Below are 18,064 nucleotides of genomic sequence, written 5' to 3'. Positions count from 1 at the left end.
CACACACACACACACACCCCTCTCACAACACACAATATACACAAAATACAACAATACACAATATATATACACAATATAAACAATACACAATACCCTCAGAAAGCATCTCGGAGCATTCGTGAGATCAACAATTTTCCCGCGCAACCACTATCGACATCATGCTTTTAAGGGCTAGTTGAAAACCAGAAGGGCTAGTACAAACCTTACCTTACTAGCCCTTCGGGCTAACTTGCATATTATCCTTATTTCTACCCCTGAAAGCCTATCATAGATTTTACATCTGTATTAAGGCCTGTCTCCACACACGCGGCGCGGCGCGGCACGGAACGCCACGGAAACGGCGTCGTTCACTCCTACCGGCAAAGTTCAAATCTATTATATCTTATGGCGCAGTCTCCACTGACACGGCACGGCGCCAGCCGGGTTTCACGGCGACGGCGAAAGTCAAATTATGAGTTTGACTTTTGCCGGCTGACGTGACAGCGAAAAGACAATTGAACCAATCAACGCGATTGTTTTTTATCACGTGTTCTGCTCACGCTACCATCAGCCAATGGACAACAAGCACATGTATGCATAATTTCTGATCACTGAACCAGAGTGAACACAATTCGCTCAGACACAATGCGCGAAATCACAATGTATTTTTTTTCAGCACAACGGCACTGCGTTTTGCTGTGTCGTGTCGTGTCGTGCCGCGTGTGTGGAGACATAGCTTTAGTAGTATCTTAGATATATGCTCTGGTCCCGAACGCGGTGGCGGGAGGGCGCACTTGATTTGGTTGCCAGTGAATTTATCAGAAGAATACCCGGCTACAGTACACGTCAGTTGAGCGGTGTCGCTCTGCGGCACTTGTTTGAAATACAAATGAATTTGTTATCTTGTAAGTATGACAAGGAAGTACTATTTAGGACTATTGTCATGTCAGTATGTTTGTCGCCTGTATTTCTACTAATAGTTATTTTCAATCAATTTCCAGATTTCTTGTTGGGGAGAGTCTACATCAGTAATAACGATCAACATCAAGAAAGTGAAAATGCCTCTTCAGCGACAAATACCTAATTTTATTCTGAAAAGCACCAGCAAAATTTCTTTAAATGAGCGGTGAGCCATGAGGCCATGTCCTCAGTCAGCATATTGCTGGCAGTAAGATAGATATGAGCTATGTGCATGTTCTGGGTGTACTATCAGTACATTATACCCCATGCTAGCACATGCAGTGTCACTTTGTACGTCACAGCATGATGCAAGAGAGTGCATATACATGCAGTAGTCTGTCACTGCTCACAGTAGCTAAGGAGTAGCTATATATATATACTCTACAAGCAATGATTAATTCCAGCAACTTGGCAATTTTGCTAAGTCACTGCCATTGTCCAATCTTGGTACCTGACAGGTGACCAGAGATGTAAGTGGCATAGGCATGGCAAATCTATTCGTTAAAACCAATTTCACTGTCCGGATTGTCTATTGTGGCAGTCGTAAGGGGCATGCGAAGTGGTGGAGACGTAGTTTTCCCTAATCAGAACTAAACGTTTATAGTTTCTGTTATAGAATTTTAGTGTAGGAAACTTTATTTCCTTTACGAACTATCTTGATGTATAGTTACCAATAGTTCATAGATGTTTGGGAGTTATATGTTCTTCCCTAGGAAGTGTATTTAATAGTCAGATGCAGCTTGTAGAATTGCATGAGCGTGCGTCCGTCCGTGCGTCCGCCAAGAGTTGGGCACAAATCTAAACGGCTCGACGTACGGTCACGATATTCGGGACGTGGGGGGGGGGGTAATCCGAAAACGAGTTGGGATGTTGAAGCTGGGGGTCAAAGGTCAAAGGTCAAGAGAAGGGGTGTAAAAGAAGGGGGAACATTTCCTCCTTAACATAAGGTATAGGGAGGAAATGCAGAATTGCGGCACAAATCTAAACGGCTCGACCTAGGCTCGTGATAGTCGGTGTATAGCATCATGGTAGGAAAAGCCATCACTGTGCCGAAATTGGAGGTCACAGGTCAAAGGTCAATGGGGGCACAGGGCAGATTTCAGACATTTTTTGAGGACATGGTCTGACAGAGCGATTGAAAAACTTTTTTGTTTCAGCGGTGACCTAGCATTTTTATGGCTTTATTGAAAGGACCATGAAATGTACTTTCCGCTGACATGCGAAGAGTAAGTGTCGGATAACTTTTTGACCCTGAAGAGGAGGGTTAAACATGGATTTGTTTACTGTTAGAAATAATTTGACTGCCGGGTTTGCTAGTAGAATCTCTATACATGCCTGGACGTATAAGGCTACAATGTGACACTGAAATTTCAAAAGCTAAATTTAAGAAGGTTTATGTTCTTTAAATCGTATAATTTCTTATGGCATTCGTACTGTCAGTGTGTTACAATGTAACCTTTATGCCACTGCCAGTGGCATGTGTGTGATAGTACTGTGTTAGTTTTTGCCTGCGTTAATTAGCTTACAGGTGGCAGCTCTCTATTCAGCCTGTAGGCTTGCGTAGGTAAATGGATACCTATTCTGTATTGCAAATAGTTGTTGCTACTACGTACGATGGGAGCTTCCATCTTTAATCTTAAGACACTTAAACGTACGCGCCATCTCGTGGCAACTTTCATAACGATCCCAACGTCATTCCTTCGAGAAGGTTCCTGATACCATCCATGTGCCTTCCACTGTTTCGGCACGTAGGTGAACACATTTGGTACTAACAGGGTTTACTAGAATCCTACCACTCCACCACAGAGTCACCACAGTAGACGTGAGATGAGCGCTGTCGCTCCGCAGCACTTGTTATTTATAGAAGTTGCCCTGGTCAGCAGGTTGATATGTTTGTCAATTTAAGTTCATTTTTGTGTTTAAAAAGTAATCTGTTTGTGCATCTTGTAAGTGACTGAAGTTGTGTGGTTCCATGGTTTACTTTGTGTTTCACTTAAGTTCTGTAATCATGCTAGATCATCTATGTACTATAGCTAATTTTAGACTCAAAATCCTTACTTTGAATATTTTCACTGCTGAGTTGTTGGAATCGCTATGCCAGCATTGGTGTCAGAAAGACCAGATACCAACGAAATGTAATGAATACATGGTCACTGCTAGAAAATGTTGATGCTTGAATGATGGGATAGATCCTGCTGGTTTGATAGTTTGGCATTGTAAACATGAACTCTGCACCACTTGAAGATTCTCCAACCTAAGAAAGAGTCCTGTGGTGGCTCAGGCATCTGTGCAGAGGGTGCGCCAGAATGCCCAACAGCAATCCGTAGCATCGGTGCGCAACCGTCGCCTCGCCCAACAAATGGAAAATCGTCCAAGTGTAGTCCATGCACTAAGAGGACGGGGAAAGGTAAGCAGATAACACTGTAAGTTAACCTGTCTGTTGCAAGGCATGTCTTAGCTTTAATACACACAAGTTCGACTCTGTGATGTTTTATGCACCTAAAATAAGTCGCCAGTTCCAGTTGATCATAACAACAAAATGATAAAAAAATTAACATTCAATGGCGGTGCAGGTTTGATATGTTGGTTAAGCGTCTCAGGGTTCTCTAGGAATTTTTTTAAAAAGAGTTGTCAGTGGACGGATGGGGTTGGGCTTGAGAGCGTGTTCTAAACGCAGTTAATTACGCATGTCATAAGCGGCCCCAATACACAGATACAATATCAGTTCGGATACATACATGAAGCTCTGAAAACACAGAATGACTGTTTGCTTGTGTTGCATTTTATGTTTGCATGTGTTGCATTGTTGATTGTGTTTGGATGCATGTGTTGGAATTGTGAAAAGAAAAACGAGCTGGAAATTCAGGCGTGTTAATTAGGCAGTTAGAGCATGTTGGAGGACTAATGAGATCTTGCACATTAGTTTCAGCTTTAAAGAAATGTGAGAGCCAACATGAATTAAATTTAAAATCTTGGAGAGAACCCCGGCAATAATGATAATAGATTTTCTTTTGCACTGCAAGCAACTGATTTACACGCCTTACATTTTGAATTGTCGTTCAATAATCTTGTAATTAGAACTTTAAAGATTTTCCTACTCACCTAAGGGATGTGCCTGCTAATGCTATTTCGTTTGGGGCATGTAATTTTGCGTGATAATGGGGCCAAAACTCATGTTTATTTCCTGTTAAAACTCTGGATCTGGTAACAGTCGAAACTTGAAAATTCAGATGTGATGCACCCCTAATGACAATTGACACATGATAAACATATGTTTATTAGCAATTTGTGGCAATTGGTGTAAGTTTGAGAACACTGTAAAATAGGAACGGTTTGTGAAATTAAAAACAATTAAAATCTAATTGAAGTGGCTACCCTGTTTGAGGAGTTTATAATGTAAAAGCAAGCTCTTTATATGCAAAACTATTCATTTTTAGCTTATCTGACGAAGTCAGATGCAGCTTGTAGAATCGCATGAGCGTGCGTGCGTCCGTCCGTCCGTGCGTCAACAGTTGGGCACAAATCTTAACCGCTCGACGTACGGTCACGATATTCGGGACGTCGGGGGGGGGGGGATCGTGAAAAAGACTCGGAATGACAAATTTGGGGGTCAATGGTCAAAGGTCAAGATGTGTAAACGGAGGTGGAATATTATACTTAACTTAAGGTATAGGAGGAAATACGGAATTGCGGCACAAATCTTAACGGCTCGACCTATGCTCTTAATATTCGGTGTATAGTGTGATGGGCAGGAAACCCATCACCAGTGCGAAATTGGAGGTCACAGGTCAAAGGGCAGTGGGGGAAAGGTCAGATATCAGACATTTTCTGAGGACATGGCCTAATGGACAGAGTGAAAAACTTTTTTGTTTCAGCGCTGACCTACCATTTTTATCACTTTATTGAAAGGACCATGAAATGTGCTTTCCACTGTCGTGCGAAGAGTAAGTGTCTGATAACCCTTTGACCCTCAAGAGGAGGGTTAAACATGGATTCCTGAACTGCCTCAATGAAGTCACAGTGTTGTCATATTCATGGCACATCCATAATCTAGAAACCCAATAAGCCTGGATAGCCGAACGCGTACAGCATGGGCGTCACGGCTGAAAGGTTGTTGGATCGAATCCCATCTGATTTTTTATTATTCACCTGTTTTCTGTATTTTTCTATCTTTATCCATTTAACTATTTTTTATCGCAATTAACAACAATTAACGCAAATATTTACATAATTTATTTACAACAATTTAATAACAACAAATAATGTTTACAACAATTTTGTTTAATTTTTTTTAATAGGGTTAGGGTTAGGGTTAGGGTCACAATGCATCATAAAACGGGAGTTTCAGGCACGCGATTTGTATCAACCAATGGGATTTGGGAGGTATGCAGAATGCAGAAGGTTGCTGAAATAATGTGTACGCAACTGCGTATCTGCATATCTGCCGCTAACAAAGGTGTCACTACGCACGACTTAAATGTTACGTTTATAACCGTAGCAACAGACCTCAGATGAGCCCAGACGCTCTGCGGCTCTTTTCTGTAAAGTCATTTATATAATTTAATTTGGTTGTTTACTCTTCAGGTTCAGAGCAGACTTGGGAGCACTGGAAATATTAAGTCCAGACTGACCTTGCCAGCAGGAAGAGGCCGTGGTGCAGTGGGTGCCAGGAGGGGTATGCGTGGTGTTGGCAGAGGTAAGAATGTGAATACAGTAACTTCTTACGTAGGAGAACTGAGGATTGTTAAAAAATTAGCATAACATTTGAAACATTTGCATACTGGATGATTTGGGCTTTTCCAGAAATAGGATTTGTAATGTGTTCTTGTGCAGCGCTTGTTTAAATGTCTGATCTTTGTCTCCCGAGCCTTATTTGAGCTTGGCACTTAACAGCCTAACATACACTACACATTAAGACACTACTGTTTCAGAAAAATAACCATTTCATCTACTGTTTATATACCTCTTGGTGTTTATTCTTTTATGCCTTGCAGAGATTATTTTATATATAACAACGAGCAATCGGAGATAGCAAACCTCCGCCACAGCTTAACAGTCCCCCCATATATCTATATATAGCTATCGATCTAATTTGTAGTCGGGTTTAACGTGGTGGTGACACATCATAAACCCCTACAGAGAAAGCGAAATGAAGCGAAGCAGTTAGAGAGTAAACCGCTACACTACCATCAATGATGAGAAATCCTTCAAAAAATTTCTGGATCTGGATCCGGATCACCACCAATATCTAATCGATTGGTTCTTGGCTCAAGACCAACCCATCCAAAAAATTTCATCAAAATCCGTCTGTAACATTTTGAGATATCCTGTTGACAGACAAACAAACAAACAAACTAACAGGGGCAAAAACATAACCTCCTTGGCAGAGATAATGAAAATAAAAACAACACAAGTTATATGGTAGAACCCTGCTATAACATATCCAAAATTGTGATATTGTATTTATTGCAGGAGCGATGAGAGGTGCAGGTGATGCTGTGGGCCAGAGGGGAGGCTTGCGTGGTAGAATGTCTGGATATTATCCACGTGGTGTTGCTCGTTTCGGTGTCGGCAATCGGGGCAAGTGTCTTCGTTCTTTCTTTGTCTTGTTTCTTTGCGTGTGTGTGATTGCATGTTTAGCTGGCTGTGTGTAACATGTCTTGGGCAATATATCTGTATATGGAGGTTCCAATTAATCGAGTTCACTGAGTATGTTTTGCTCAAGCTTCCCACTTGAGTAGAAATTTCATGATCATCTATTAGTTATTCACGTCATCACGCCAAGCTAGGAATGCCACCTAGAACTATGAAATGGGAAATTTTTTTAAGACAATAACAAAATTTAGTAGACAATTATAAATTGAATAGTTTTTAATTGCTTTCAGTTACTTGTTGCATTTGAGACACATTAAAGAGGACCAGTATTATAGAATTTGAGTGTATTGTGATAGTTATTTCTTGAATATATCATAGTATTTATGATGTAATTTCTCAAAAAAATTATTTGAGATTTGGTATATGAACATGGCGGTACATTTTCTGACATTATTGATATGGCTATGAAATTACCATCTAAATAGTAGCAATGTATTGATCTTTAGATGCCAAGAGACTAAGTCAACTTTTTACATAATTTCTATAGGAAGAGGATCAGGTTTTAGTCGTGGTCGTGGCTATGCTGGTGCTCAGGTTACAGTCCATAGTGGAACTTGGTATGTGGGTTTTCTTAAAATATATATTGTTTCTATGCCTAAAATATCAGCAAATCATGATGTAAAAACATAAAATGGGTATTGATTATTGAAAGTAGAAGTGTAAGTAATGTGTTAGTAAGTATTCACGTTTGAGTGCACATTATTGATGTTGATGGTAGAATAGGTTTCTCTTTAAGTAGCAGACAAATGCCTTTAATTTCAGGCATGAGAATTTTGTGTGGATTCCTATGGTTTGGAATTACAGTTATGTGGATCATGAAGAGGTTGCAGCATAGGGGGGAGGTGGGGTGAGCGTTTTGTATAATTTCTGATTCTCACACCTGTTCATAATATCCATATATAGTTTGAAGCAAGCCTGTTGCATAGCCGCGTGATGAAAATTACATGCCCTTGCTTATCTCTTTAGGACGAGAGGAGGAAAGGTGGAAAATCGAGGTGCATTCAGAGGCGCTACAAGAGGTCGGGGTCGGGGAGGTATGAGAGGCGCGGGCCGCGGAGGGCGAGGAAGAGGCCAGAGAACAGACATGAGCCGGGAGCAACTTGACACGCAATTGGACGCATACATGTCGAAAACAAAGTCGACGCTAGATGGCGATCTAGATCTGTATATGGGCACTTTGGACTAACGGATGAGCTTTACAGTTACTGTGTAGGTAATTTAATAAATATTAATCAATAATAATTTCAATAAACTTGATTCATATGCGCTCATTGATATATCCCATCGTTGTTATACATTGTAAGCATATTTGGCATATGTTTGCAGAATAACCACTTTCAGCCATGCAATATATCTGAAGTGTGGAAATGTGTGAACGAATAACTAGAGCATGAGAGGAGAGAGGGAGAGAGAAAGAGAGGAGGGGAGCGAGAGAGCTAGAGTGTTGCCATTTTGTATCGAATAAGACACAAATAATAATGTTTGTGATTTTGTCTGCAGTCCTAGCTTGCAATGAGAACTTGGGTTGAGTAGGGTAATAATGTTTGTGTAGTGACATTGTGTCGTATGTGATCTCTTGATTTGCTGCTTAATTCAGGTCACGGACGTCTTCATGTCATCGTCGATGAACCAGCAGGCGTGAACCCAAGTCATTGCTGCTCATATGAGAACTACTTGTTGGTGTATTTCTAGTGAGGTACAGCCGTGATTTTCACTAGATCATGATTTTGCATGTTTCTTCACAATGCTGGTTTTACGGACAGCAGTGATTTACCAGGTCAGTTTATCCTGTCCAGGTAAAGGGATGTTTGCATGCATTATACATGATTGTGTGCCTTGTGTATCTGTGTGGGTGAGACCTGCAGAGATGTGGATATTTGAAGACAATTCTCATTCCATTGGTAACAACATCGTCATGGAGTGTAATTTTTGTTGTTCACGCACATAGTATAGCACGTTTAACGAACAGGATATGAATGTCAATCAAAAAATGTCTGCTGTTTTACTCTATGGTTTATCCCAAGATTGAACGTATTATGAGAGAAGCTGATTAGCCTGTAAATACCTTCATATCGGCGTCTTTGTTTATTTGTTTTATCCTTTTATTGGAAGTGAGTTCAAGTGTACCATAGTGTAACAAACGCAGACATAAAACGCGAGTCAGCGAAGTCTTTTTAATGTGCACTATTCTAATTAAGACATAATTCGCTTAGAAAATCATTTCTGGCCATTTGCCGTATGTGAACCATCTTGCTTATATCATTCAAAGTGGCATCTTTTATAATAAAATGAACGTTTCCAGTATTTTGATTTTTTTAAATTCATCGTTTTTGACTGTAGAATTTTGACCATAGTTTTAGCATTTGTAAACCCAGCTTGCACCTAAAATCTCTTATCAGCTTGGATGAATTTTGTATAGCCTACTATGATGATCGCATAGTTTGTAGTTTTGTATCGTAACCGTTCCTGAATCACGCCACTGGGAACTGCTGGTCCCACTTGTTTCGACTGGTTGTCTATTAGAAAACGCAATGCTGCTGGCAGGCTCGCAGCGCAAACCGGCACTCACACTAATACACTACAGCCAGAGCTACAAGCAATAGCATACGTTTCACTCAAATAATACAGAAGTTAATTCATAAATAGAGATCATGTAGTACGCACGAACGCACATAGTTTAGCTCATAGGAAATCGGGTACGTCGCCGAATAAAATTACGCGTTGTGTGTGCTTGACAAGAAAACGAATCATCGCAAACCAGAAAATGTTGACAAAATATTATGGCAGGTGGCTGCAGTTGAGGCATATTTGAGGATATTTGAAGCCTGTGGTGATTACATCAATACATTTTTTTGATAAATGTCTTCAAACTGATACAGGTCCCAAGCAGGAGTCATGAATTTAATACATCTACAAATTTCTTTTTGTTTTTTGTTATCGTGTGCTGTATTATACAACGCGATACTAAGTACGAATAGCGCACAAATTTACTCGTCCGAACACACTCCATTTCACAATTTCGAAACAATCTTGCGGAAGACAACGTTTACTGGGGAGATTCGTGTTTGGGAAGAGCAGATAATTATCTACTCTAGCGACCAAGAGTTACAAAATACATGTCTCCATACATGATACATCTCTATGGCTAGGTGCACAGTGGTAATTCCTAAGGACTGATGGAATCATCTGAAGTTATGGACATTGCAATATATTGCTAGTGATGGGGCATAATTTCCTAGATAACATTAGAAAACTTTTAGCCCCATACACAAGATTGCTCATGTAGGACACACCGTCATCTTCCTGTTTCCCCCACGTCACATTGCTGTCGTATTCTCGCCAACAGATGGCGGTACTGTACAGGGTATATTTGGGTTCATTTATTATTAGCTCACCATGACATCGGCAAGATGAGCTATCACCATGGGTCGGCGTCCGTCGTACGTCCTTCCGTCAACATTTGGCTACGGTCAACGATAACTCAGTAACCGTTTGACCCACATGTTTGAAATTGGGTATAGTTGTTACTGCTATGGGAGAGGTTTGAACGTCCTATTTTGGAGCACGCCAGTCGACGTACTTTCGAGCCACGGCAATTTTTTTGCAAAAATGGAAATTGCCATTAGTCAGTTCAGGTTCAACGGATTTTGCTGATTTTTGGTATGTGAATGAATAAGGGCTGGCCCCAAAACGTATTACAGGGGTTTTGATATTTAAAAAAAATTATGCAAATTAGGTAGGTTTTGGCAATTATATAGCATATTATATAGACACGCAGATAACAGTCTGTGGTGTCACACTCGTCTGGTTCGTTTTACAAGATTTAATTGACAATATCTTTAATGCAAAATTGGTATTTCCTCTCCACCCTGCTGATAAAACGTCTATATTAGAGTAAAGTTTTACAAAACATGTCGGAACGCAGCATAACCTATTTATTTCGAATGCCATCGCTAAGAAACATCAAAGCGGGTATAGCGCCATCTACCGTCACAAACTGTGATTCATTTTGGTTTATAAATTATTATTGCGATATACAGATGGCAACCGTGTGCTACCGCCTAGAAAGACTCATACAAAGTAAACACTTCCATGCAACCAATTAACCTTTGACAAAAGTTGTGTTATGGGCAGGGAAACACCATTGTCACGTGGTATATAGCAGCTACGTGGAATAAGCGTATCCTCTTAATCTTACACATTACACACCGGGAGCTCCACTTTTAGGCAGTGCCTAAAGCTGAATATTATAAAAACGTTAAATGGCGATCATTTAGGTGTAACGCTATCACTCGCCCACATCTCAGACTTTCACATCTCAAACATTTATTTTCACATAAAAAATTACACATAATTATCAAGAGTATATAATGGGAGTTCTCCCATATATACTCTTTGTTTCTATAATGTATGTCGATGGTTGCTCAATGAAAACTGACTCATTTGTGTCAATTTTAGCTCATCTGACATAGTCAGATGCAGCTTGTAGAATCGCTTGATCGTCCGTGCGTCCGTCCGTGCGTCCGTCCGTCCGTCCGTGCGTCCGTCAACAGTTGGGCACAAATCTTAACCGCTCGACGTACGGTCACGATATTCGGCACATTGGGGGGGATCGTCAAAACGAGTTGGGATGTCGAAGCTGGGGGTCAAAGGTCAAAGGTCAAGAGGTGTAAAAAGAAGGTGGGACATTTACTCCTTAAGCTTAGGTATAGGAGGAAATTGCCAGGAATTGCTGCAGCAAATCTAAACGCTCGACCCTAGGCTGCGTGATAGTTGTGTGTATAGCATCATGTAGGAAAAGCCATCAACTGTGCCGAAATTGAGGTCACAGGTCAACGGGTCAATGAGCACAGGCCAGATTTTTAACATTTCTGAGGACATGGGTCTACGGAGCGATGAAAAACTTTCTTTGTTCAGCGTGACCTAGTCATTTTTATGGCATTATTGGAAACGGTACCGATGAAATCCTACTATTCTGCTCGACATGCGAAGATAAAGTGTCAGAAACCTTTTGACCCTCAAGAGGAGGGTTATAACGATGGGATTTGTTTGACTGTCTGTTAGATAAGAATTTGACTGCCATGGTTTGCTAGTGTAGAATCTATACATGCCTGGATGTATGAGGCTACAAGTCACAGTGAAATTTCAAAAGTCTAAATTTGATAAAGAAGGTTTATGTCCTTACATCGTATAATTTCTATGGCATTCTGGTACTGTCAGTATGTTCACATGTAACGTATGCCACTGCCAGTGCATGATGTTATTCGTACTGTGTAGTTTTTGCCTGGCGTTAGATTGGTTACAGGGGGCAGCTCTCATATGTGCAGCCTGTAGGCTTGGCGTAGGTAACATGGATGAGTGCCTTACCTATCTGTCTTGCAAATAGTTGTTGGCTCTACGGTACGATGGGAGCTTCCATCTTTTAATCTGAAGACACTTAAACGCTACGCGCCATCTCCGTGGCAACTTTCATAAGCGATCCCACGAACATTCCTTTGAGAAGGTCCTGGATACCCATCCCTGTGCATTCCACTGTTTTCGGCGCGATGTATGTGAAACACCATTGGGACTAAAGGTTTTACAGGAATCCCACCACTCACGCACAGAGTCACCGCAGTAGACGTAGACTAGCGCTGTCGCTCCGCGGCACTTTTTTGTGGTGAGCTACAGTGTCATTGACACTTTGATTTAGGTATATCCAGGGGGTGAATAATGACAAATGATTCAATATTTCAAGTATTTGTATTTTTCAAATTTATATATAAATTATATGCGTTTTGTGTTTTTGTAGTTTTTAATGTATAAAAAATCGTTAAAAATCTCACCACACCAAACCAATGACCGACTGTGTGGTAGGCGATGCACTGGGGCTCTCCGAGCTCGTAGAGTAAAGAAGCTCACGTAAGTATATACTTCTCTGTCTGTGACTAGCGCTGACGTTATGTTCCATTTGCCAGACATCTCTGGTCAGGCGTGCGCGGTGTTAGAGTTTTAGTCACGTCTAAAGTTCACGTAACGGCTGTCTGTTCTAGATTTTTTAGTAATTTGGAATATAAAGAATATAATATGAATACAAACTCAGTTAATGCGACAAAATGCGAGTAATTACAAAGTAATCAAAAGCGATAAAAGACAATAGCGAAAGAGAAAAAAAATAAGAATATTTTTAATTACTATGTAAAATGGGAGTCAACATAATAAGTTCTCTAAGTTGGTACATGAAATCTATCCTTGAAATGTAACCCGAATGAATTTTATTTAGCGTTATTTCGTTTATCACCACATAAGCATGATATTTGGACTCGTATAATGTCGCCTGCGTACTTTGTCGATGCTCGTTAGTTCCCCCATAACAGGAAAATAATTTTTCGGTAAAAAACTCATTAAATAGAGTAGGCGGCCGCTCTTTTCGACTCGCCTCGTCCCAGCGGTCTAATAGCGCAGATGGGGTCGTTTTCGTATCAGGTACTACAGATATGTACCCGAGGTAGTTTTAGGTTGTTTAGTATTATCAGGAGTAAGATAATATAGGATCTATATTATCTTACTCCTGGTATTATGTTTATATTTTTATATTAGGTATGTTTAGGGTTAGGGTTAAGGTTAGGGTTAAAGTTAGGGTTAGTGTTAGGGTTAGGGTACACTTCTGTAGTACAAGTCTGGTACACTTTGTGTATACATATATGTACCTCGGATACATATCTGTAGTAGGCCTACCTGATACGACAACGACCCCTTGAGCTCTAATAGCAGGTGGTCGTGAATGACGCTAAATGTGCCAGCATAGATATAGAATACAGATTCCATATTCTATATTATGTATTCTGTATTCAGTATGTGTATGCTGTATTCTGATTCTGTATTCTATATCTATGGTGCCAGCTATCGCGTATCAGTGAAACCTGAAAAAAACACAAAGTAGGCCTATGTAGACGAATGAGCCTAAGACGGTCTCGTAGTCTGCGGGTATCGATTTCACAGTGTTCGCTATCTATGCCTGCTATACTATCACTATGTAGTGTAGATGTAGTGTAGTATAGTGTAGTATAGTATAGTTATGGTTTAACCCCGGTTTGAAAGGTGATTTTTATGCCAATCCGCCAAATTGCTAAGAAGCCATGTTTGCGTATTAATTTTGTGCTGCCCTTCCAAGATTCCATGCACTCGGTGGATGTGATTCCACGCGCAGTTTATTTCAAAACGGCAAAAAGGGCATTAAATGTATTTGTCAGTAAAGGTAGTGTCCGGCACCAAGTCTGTAATCTTGCTATTCCTGATCGATATATCTGCTTCGAATTCCTCCATATGTGCACACACTCAAGACTATATGAAAGATTAACAGACTGCTCGCTGTATCATCGCAGTCGAGAGAGCTGGGGTCGTAGCCGACGAATTTAGATATATTTTGCTTTTTTGCGAAAAGCATCAAAGAAGTGAGAGTCTCCCAACCACACACCAACGAGCAACAATAATATTAGATGTCACAGGGAATGAGAAAAATTATCAAGCATCAAGTGCTAAATTCTGTTCAATTCAAGAAATAAAACATCGCCAGCAGGCAAGGGCTGGCGTATTGGCAAATAAAGCGTTATAGAGCCCGTGTTGATGTCCAAGGAACCAACGCCCCAGAAGCTTCTTGAGTTAACACTATAAGTCTGTCGTTAATAGGAATGACTTGTGCAAGGCTATAACAAAATGCGTTATTTATGCCTGTTCGGAAGCATGTCTGTATGTGAATGATGAATACTGACAAACCCCACAAAAGCTAACGGATGTCTTACAGGAAAGTGCAAGAAGATCTAATTAGGATAATATCTAGACGCAGTAGTATTGCTTGAAGTATCTATGACAAATTGCTGGTTAGTTGTATGAAATTAAGGTTCGCAATTATCTTCGGCATTATATGTTAAATCGTTGTGTATCAAGTGTATCACACTTTAGAGGAATGTAAATCTTTTCCATCTAATGTGATTCGCAAAGTTAACCCGTATAATATTATTAATAAAATCAATATAATATAGTCAATATAAGTAATAATATTGAGAGTAATCACTTTCCGAGCAACTATATTTGTATTCCGCCCACCTGGGGCTTTCACTCGATGCCAATATTGGCATCTATAGTGGAAATTTAAATTAAACCCTTATATAATCCTTTGTGAATAAGGGGACGGGACGTTTGACGGCACAGAACATTCGAAAATGAGGTAAATTGAAAACATTGGATTTATGGTTATTTTAACCCAAGCGGATGCCTTTATAACGGTTGCCAGAAATTAACAATTATCCGACGGTATTACAATGAATAATTAACTGACGCAATTACAATTAACAATTAGCCGACGGAATTACAATTAACAATTAACCGAGGGAGTGACATAGACTCATCCACTAAAACAACTCAGGCTGCACAACACTAATCATGTATGTATGTTAAATCTTGTTAATTACACTTTATCCTAATTAAGCACAATAAAACATGTTTCGTCTAGTGTGATAGACATGGTACTTTAAATTTTAAAGCGATTTGATGGCTTTTATTGTAATTAGGCAAACCAACAGGGACAATGTGACTTTCGTTTAGGAGATTATGCAAATATTCCGGTGTTGTGGTCGCACGATGATGTCATTACACGAACCATGCAATTAAAAATATATCAATCAACATAAAAGGCAGTTCACGTTCCTTCCGAAAATATCAATATAGAAGAGATTGGTGGGCTTATAAATATTTGTTCTTAGACTAAAGCCTTTTTCATATATCAAAGATGGCGTAGTAAATATTTACATTATCTACGCGAGGTTTATGTTTTAATTCTAATTATCATGCTCACGACTATTCGTTTTACCGCACATGCGTGTCGTGGTGTGATATTTTTGTCGTCTCATTGCACTATTCTTGCCACTCCTCTTGGCACCTTCGCAAGATTGATAGCCGCCTAGCTTCCTCTGTCTATGCGTACGTGCTTTCGTATGTGCCGATCGCACCGTGCGCGCGTGTGCTCGCTAAATTAGTAGGTTAACAAACTAGTCAAACGTACGTGATTCCTAACCTGATGGAAACACTGTGATTTTCATTACAGATCTTGGTTTCGCGTGCCGCGTCTCAATTTGCGATGTCGAATTGTGCCCTATGCGGCCCTATGACTGTAGTGACCTTGATCACTACAGTGAACTGCACGAATAACACAAGCTGAGGTTAAACTGCAGCCATTTATTAGGTATAACAATATGAGTATAATTCACTGGTTTACTGCCATGCTGGTTTCTATATCGATACCATATCGATGACCATATCGAGAATAACACTTTACACGTGTACATCTAGCAACGTCACTCATAAATGAGCGACTACAGCTTTTCTCGTCAGCTCATACGCTATAATACTGCACGCTATAGAACGAACTCGTTACTGTACAGCAAGTGATAAAAGATCATTAGGGTATATCGACGGTACATCGCCATGTACAGGTTCCGCTGACAGAGAGAGAGAGAGAGAGAGAGAGAGAGAGAGAGAGAGAGAGAGAGAGAGAGAGAGAGAGAGAGAGAGAGAGAGAGAGAGAGAGAGAGAGAGAGGGGGAAGCTTTTTACATAGAGTAAGCCTACTCTTCGCAGAACCGATTCAACTTGCTTGCGCGCAATTCAGAAATCCAATATTACCGCGTTAATATTTAATATAGCTAATGTGTCTTCATGTAATTCAAAATCGCTGTAATGATCCACTATACGCTATCGCCTCACTTAGCTCCTATAGACTCATAAGCCATTAAATCGGCCTATCGCGCAGCTAGATTGGACAGGCTACACATTATCCGAGTCGTGATGGTGAAAAATTAATGAGCTTTAATCATTTTTGAGTGTACATGTAATTAAAATCCTAATAAGCGCGTGCAACAGCTACATTTTTCGCGAGAAGAAGCTGATAAAACGAGCTAGTCGGACGTCTGCGCGGAATAACGACGACCCAAATTAGACGTTGCTGCATGCGTTATTAACATGTTATGGCTCCACATAAAACACAACGGCAAGTTAGGCCAGATTAATCTAGCATCCCCTATACATACACTAGATTGCGCGAAAATATATCTGCGCATAACATAAAAAAGAACATCTGAAAATGTTTCCTATTGCGTCGCTTTTTCGTCCGTGCTCTTCGTCGATTGCCTCCACCCACCTCACTCCGTATACCGCTGCGTTTATTCAAATTTACGGGTACTCTCGAGAGAGTCTATATTCCATTAACTGATTTTGCAAACAGATGCAGCAAGCCGCTCGTAAGCTCTGTTCGGCGCGGAAGGCATCCAGTGAGTTTTCCACGCGCCGTCTGTTATTGTCTCGTTCCTTATATACGGTTGTTACTTAATTAGTCCCAAACAAACTCTGCATGATTGAGCCATCAATCAGCGTGCCACTCGGCTTTACCTGACCCTCAAACTTGCCCCCCACCAGTGTCTGATAGATGCGGATCTGCCATTTACTCGACACATATGTCTTGATGACAGTATTTTAGCTGGATATTATTTTTCATTGGCGACCATACTAAGCTAATAATTGCCATAACTTAACCGTAGTTTTTTGAGAAATTACAATGGCGTTCATCGAGCTTACATTAAAGTGTATAGCCTATAACCTATTAACACAAATATTGTTGGATAATTTTTCTAAAAAATGTTTTCGCGAGACACGCGAAACGGGCTTCATAACCATTTTTTCATGAAATTTTGCGCTATAAACTAGCTTCGCGTATGAATTTTTAGACCGCCCCACGCATGCACACGGAAACAGCAAACGAAATAGAGCAGTAAATCTGTTTTTTGATAATAGTTTTGAATCACGTGCATCCCATTTTATTTGAAGGATATAAATTGAAACATCTGCACATTCGTCAAGGATATAATTATTTCATCACTCCTAGCGCCGATTGGCTGATTTGGGAGAGATACCTTAATTTCATCATTGATAGAGCCCGGCGGTGAATGAGTTTATTTCCTCGAGTAAACGCACGCAGTGTTGAAGTGGCATATATAGTCGACCGCCTGAATAGATATTTATCGTTTATTGGCATTAACTTTATGAACTAGCTGATATCGAGTTGTAATTTTTACACATTTTGCATTAGGCCTTACATGGTCGGCGAGTTGATTCGATTTTTACAAGCAATCCTGAATGAGCTACAGAATGTACGTGACATGGTTGGTAAATAGTTGACGTGATAGTATCAGGAGTGAATAATAATAGATTCTATTATTATTAGATCTATTATTATTCACTCCTGATAGTATATATCAAACTTGGAAACGTAGAGCCTCTAAGAGAGATAGCGGATATATGTTGTTTCATACTATCGTTACAACAACAACAAGCAAACTACATGTTAGTGCGAGCGTATTTGAGCATTTATAGTAATACGAGCATCTTACGAGGTGATCCGTCTACTTGTATATTGTCTGTATTGTCTACTGATATATATA

At 40.2% G+C, this 18,064-nt stretch overlaps 1 protein-coding gene across 3 annotated transcripts in view; it reads left to right on the top strand.

Moving 5' to 3' along the window:
* The window catches only part of LOC106808308 (chromatin target of PRMT1 protein-like), a 17,161-nt gene extending 8,263 nt beyond the window's left edge, over positions 1-8,898 (top strand). The window contains exons 2-8 of one of the 3 annotated variants that reach the window (XM_014810968.1): positions 981-1,105; positions 3,184-3,346; positions 5,524-5,635; positions 6,412-6,519; positions 7,082-7,151; positions 7,561-7,782; positions 8,192-8,898. In XM_014810968.1, coding sequence (XP_014666454.1) covers positions 1,038-1,105; positions 3,184-3,346; positions 5,524-5,635; positions 6,412-6,519; positions 7,082-7,151; positions 7,561-7,780 — 741 coding nt within the window. In that variant the 5' untranslated portion in view covers positions 981-1,037 and the 3' untranslated portion in view covers positions 7,781-7,782; positions 8,192-8,898. Of the gene's footprint in view, positions 1-980; positions 1,106-3,183; positions 3,347-5,523; positions 5,636-6,411; positions 6,520-7,081; positions 7,152-7,560; positions 7,808-8,191 lie in introns of all 3 variants that reach the window. The other 2 variants (XM_014810966.1, XM_014810967.1) reach the window with 2 other exon arrangements.
* The last annotated feature ends 9,166 nt before the right edge of the window (positions 8,899-18,064 follow it).

The sequence above is a fragment of the Priapulus caudatus genome, unplaced genomic scaffold (genome assembly GCF_000485595.1).
Source record: "Priapulus caudatus unplaced genomic scaffold, Priapulus_caudatus-5.0.1 Scaffold267, whole genome shotgun sequence".
Lineage (NCBI taxonomy): Eukaryota > Metazoa > Priapulida > Priapulimorpha > Priapulimorphida > Priapulidae > Priapulus > Priapulus caudatus.
Note: the sequence above shows the minus strand (reverse complement) of the source record. Positions and strands in the feature narration are given on the sequence as shown.